The 4,123-nt window shown below is 49.0% G+C and overlaps 1 protein-coding gene across 1 annotated transcript in view; it reads left to right on the top strand.

The window, feature by feature from the left end:
• Positions 1-4,123, top strand: part of IRAK3 (interleukin 1 receptor associated kinase 3) — a 53,183-nt gene that overhangs the window by 26,581 nt on the left and 22,479 nt on the right. The window contains exon 5 of the mRNA XM_003798550.3: positions 1,153-1,304. Coding sequence (XP_003798598.1) covers positions 1,153-1,304 — 152 coding nt within the window. The remainder of the gene's footprint in view (positions 1-1,152; positions 1,305-4,123) is intronic.

The raw sequence follows: 4,123 nt of genomic DNA on the forward strand, positions 1-4,123 counted from the left end.
AAAAAAAAAAACAAAAAACAAAAAACCCCATCTCTACTAAAAATAGAAAAACTGAGGCAAGAGGATCACTTGAGCCCAAGTTGGAAGTTGCTATGAACTATAATGCCACAGCACTCCATCCAGGGTGGCAGCTTGAGACTCTGTCTCAAAAAACAAAAAAAAAAACCCGAGAAAAACAAAAAACAAAACCCACTGGCTAAGGAAGAACATAATTGTGGTCTCCTAAGGGGCTATTTCAGGTTCTTCAGCAAAATTTGCTATTTTTATAGCAAATAGTGTCATAGGAAAACATTTTTATATGATGTTCGGTTTCATACCGTTTTAAAATTTTCCATAGTAATTGCAGAACTCTTTCAAGATACTGTAGAGAATGCTGAAGGTTAGTATGGAGATCCAGTTAGTTTGTACATCAGCTTTCCCACTTGATCAGTAGGGAGAATAATTCAGCCCCATCTGGGAACCATTCTGATAAGTTTTAAAGACCATTTAAGGTTGATTTGCATTATCTTTGCCACCAGATCCTAAGCTTCTTTGGTTGAAGAGAGAATTTTAAAAGTTAGACAAGGTTTTGGTTCTTCAGCAATAAGGTCTAAATGAATCATTAAATGTCTGTAGAGAGGACTTTGTATTAGCTATGGAGATACACACGAAACTGGGCTCTGCATTTATGTTTGATTACCTTTTATGTGTTTTTTCCCAATCTCTGCTTTGGATGATTTTTCAAAAAGCTACACCTTCTTTCGGCACATTTCTATCAGTCACGTTTGGGGACTATTGAGACTTCCAGTCTCATAGTTTTCAAGTGGTTTTATGTTCATAAAGGGCCAATGGCAACACTTGACCTAGTGACAAGAAAACTAAGTCTTGGCAGTGTTTTCCCTGCTGAGCTTCTTGGCTGATCTCTTTGGAGAGGTGATGAAATCACAGCAATGCTGCTCTCAAGCCACCTGCTCTGTAGAATGGTGGGATCACACCCAAGTAGCAGGTAGACGGCAGTCCGTGGCTTCTGCGTGGGTTCCTGGGTCCTCCTCTCCTGACCTCCTGGGCTCTGACTCATTTCTGAGAGGAGAATTTTGGTTATAATGGTGACACTGATTCTCAGAAAGAGAAAAGCTGACTTATCTTCTGCTTATCTATGCTTCCCTTCCTAAGGAATATTGCCGAAATCTTCCATCAGCTTTCAAAACATCATAGAAGGAACCAGAAATTTCCATGGAGACTTTCTAATTGGAGAAGGGGAGATTTTTGATGTATACAAAGTGGAGATTCAAAACAGAACATATGCCATTAAATTACTTAAACAGGTATGGAAAGAATTGCTGTCACAGGACGTCAATTCCATTTATTTGTCATACTTCATTCATGTGCGTCGGGACATCAGTTCCACCCGTGCGTCGGGCCGTCAATTCCACCTGTGCATCGTGCTTCGTGCTCACGTGTGTCCGGACGTCAGTTCTGTCTGTTTGTCATGCTTCATGTTCACATGTGTCATTTTTATCAACATTTAAGGTGAAGAATGTAGTTGAAAATAAAAATTTCATAAATGAGGGCCAGGCGTGCTGGCTCACACCTATAATCCTAATACTCTGGGAGGCTGAGGCTGGTGTATTGCTTAAGCTGAGCAGTTCGAGACCAGCCTGAGTCAGAACAAGACCCTGTCTCTAAAAAACAAACAAACAAACAAAAACAGCAGCTAGACATTATGGCGGGCGCCTATAGTCCCACTTGGGAGGCTGAGGCAGGAGGATCACTAGAGCTTAGGAGTTCGATGTTGCAGTGAGCTATGATCACACCACTGTACTACCACCTAAGGGACAGAGTGAGACCCTGTCTCTAAAAAAAATGAATGATAACAATAATTGGTTGAAACAGAATATATGACTCTGAAGACTGGAAGCAAATGTCTGTCTTGCAGGGGTATAGAGGTTGAGTCCTTCCCATTCTGTGGTTTACTGCATGAGAAAGACTTTGTGAGAAGCCAGGAGGGACCTGGACTTGACATCCCACCAGGGGTGTGGATTTGTGTAGGAGGGCCAGGATGGGCCAGCTTTCTGGCTTTCAGACCGAGAGTGTCCCTGTAGGCCGCATGTTGGGCTGAGCTGCAGGTAGCCCTCAGTGCTGCTGTGGGGACTCTTCTGTCAGTTCAGGAGGGCAGAGAGGAGGCTTCCAGCAGGAACAGGACGATGATCAGGGTTGAAGGACAGAAGACAGTTGAGTGGCTGTAGCCACTGAGGTGGAGGGGGGTTGGTCAGACTCAGGAGTCGTGGGAGGTGGGCAGGAACAGGTGTGTGAGAAAGTGCTCTGGGCAGTCATCACCTTCATTCATATCCCAAACGGCCAGGTGCCAAGCACGTAAGATGAGGGTGGCCAGGTTCGGTCCTTGAGGAGCTCACAGTCTTGTGGGAACCCTGGGGGTGAACAAAAGGGTGGGGGCTATCGAGAACACTTTGGCAGATATTTGTACAAAAGGTCACAGGAGCCTGTAAAGATAGCAGTTCTCCCCACCAGGGGTGTGGTGGCACAGAGTTACCATGCCATAAACATTTCTTTTTATTTTTTAGAGACAGAGTCTCACTTTGTCACCCTCAGTAGAGTGCCATGGCGTCACAGCGCACAGCAACCTCCACCTCTTGGGCTTAGGTGATTGTCCTGCCTCAGCCTCCCAAGTAGCTGGGACTACAGGCCCCCGCCACAACACCTGGCTATTTTTTTGTTGCAGTTTGGCTGGGGCTGGGTTGGAACCCACCATCCTTGGTATATGGGGCCGGCACCCTACTCACTGAGCTGCAGGCGCTGCCCATAAATATTTCTTGAAAACAAATGGCTGGCAGTGAAGGTAGGGAGCTGTAGGCTGGGTGGCACACTCAATAGGGGCACTGCGGGCACGTGAGAGCCTGGTCGCCCTCAGGAGTGGCCATGTGAGAGCCTGGTGCCCCTCAGGAGTGGCCATGTGAGAGCCTGGTCCCCCTCAGGCCTGGCCATGTGAGAGCCTGGTGCCCCTCAGGAGTGGCCATGTGACAGCCTGGTCCCCCTCAGGAGTGGCCGCATGAGAGGTTGGTCCCCCTCAGGAGTGGCCGCATTAGAGGCTGGTCCCCCTCAGGAGTGGCCATGTGAGAGCCTGGTGCCCCTCAGGCCTGGCCATGTGAGAGCCTGGTCCCCCTCAGGCCTGGCCGCGTGAGAACCTGGTCCCCCTCGGGAGTGGCCGCGTGAGAGCCTGGTCCCCCTCAGGAGTGGCCGCGTGAGAGCCTGGTCCCCCTCGGGAGTGGCCGCGTGAGAGCCTGGTTCCCCTCGGGAGTGGCCGCTGAGAGCCTGGTGCCCCTCGGGAGTGGCCGCGTGAGAGCCTGGTCCCCCTCGGGAGTGGCCGTGTGAGAGCCTGGTCCCCCTCGGGAGTGGCCGCGTGAGAGCCTGGTGCCCCTCAGGCCTGGCCATGTGAGAGGCTGTTCCCCCTCAGGAGTGGCCGCGTGAGAGCCTTGTCGCCTTTGGGAATGATGGTTCATGGGGGGAGTGTAATGACAAAAGGTGGTGTTGGAAATGGAGCAGTCCATGGGTGGCTTGTAAGTAGGAGAATGAAAGCCTTTGTATTTTTAAAGCGTAACTCTGATTACAGGTTAGAGGGTGGGTTGGAAGATGGCAGAATAATGGGGTAAAGAGCTAGATGGGAAGAGAAGGGCCTGGAAGAGGGGATTTCCGACATGTGAACCAAGGACAGACCGGGCATCGGCAGTGTTCTCAGCCCTAACTGGCAGTGTTCTCAGCCCTAACTGCACCCAGACTCTCCCAGGGAGCCTGAAACAAAATGAGCCCTATGCACCTGTTTACATCAGAACAGTGACAGGGGCACCAGTATTTCCTAAAAGGCCCCTTGCTGTTTCATGCTGAGCTGGACATGGTCAGAGGATGGTGAGGAGAAACGGACCAGACCAGCCACCTGTGAGCTAGAGAGAGGGACAGAAGACATTACAAAGGTCTCAGAAAAATTATTCACCTGATTTCTCCATTTCCCTAAATTGCAATTTGCACCAGGACAATGGTCTGGTAAAATGAAAATTCTGATAAAGGGCCTAGAAAATCATTATTTAGGTTGATTTATTATTTCTGACTACCTGGCTTAACTTGGAAAATA

This window comes from Otolemur garnettii, unplaced genomic scaffold (assembly GCF_000181295.1).
Source record: "Otolemur garnettii isolate 467f Iridium unplaced genomic scaffold, OtoGar3 scaffold00138, whole genome shotgun sequence".
NCBI classification, from domain to species: Eukaryota; Metazoa; Chordata; class Mammalia; order Primates; family Galagidae; genus Otolemur; species Otolemur garnettii.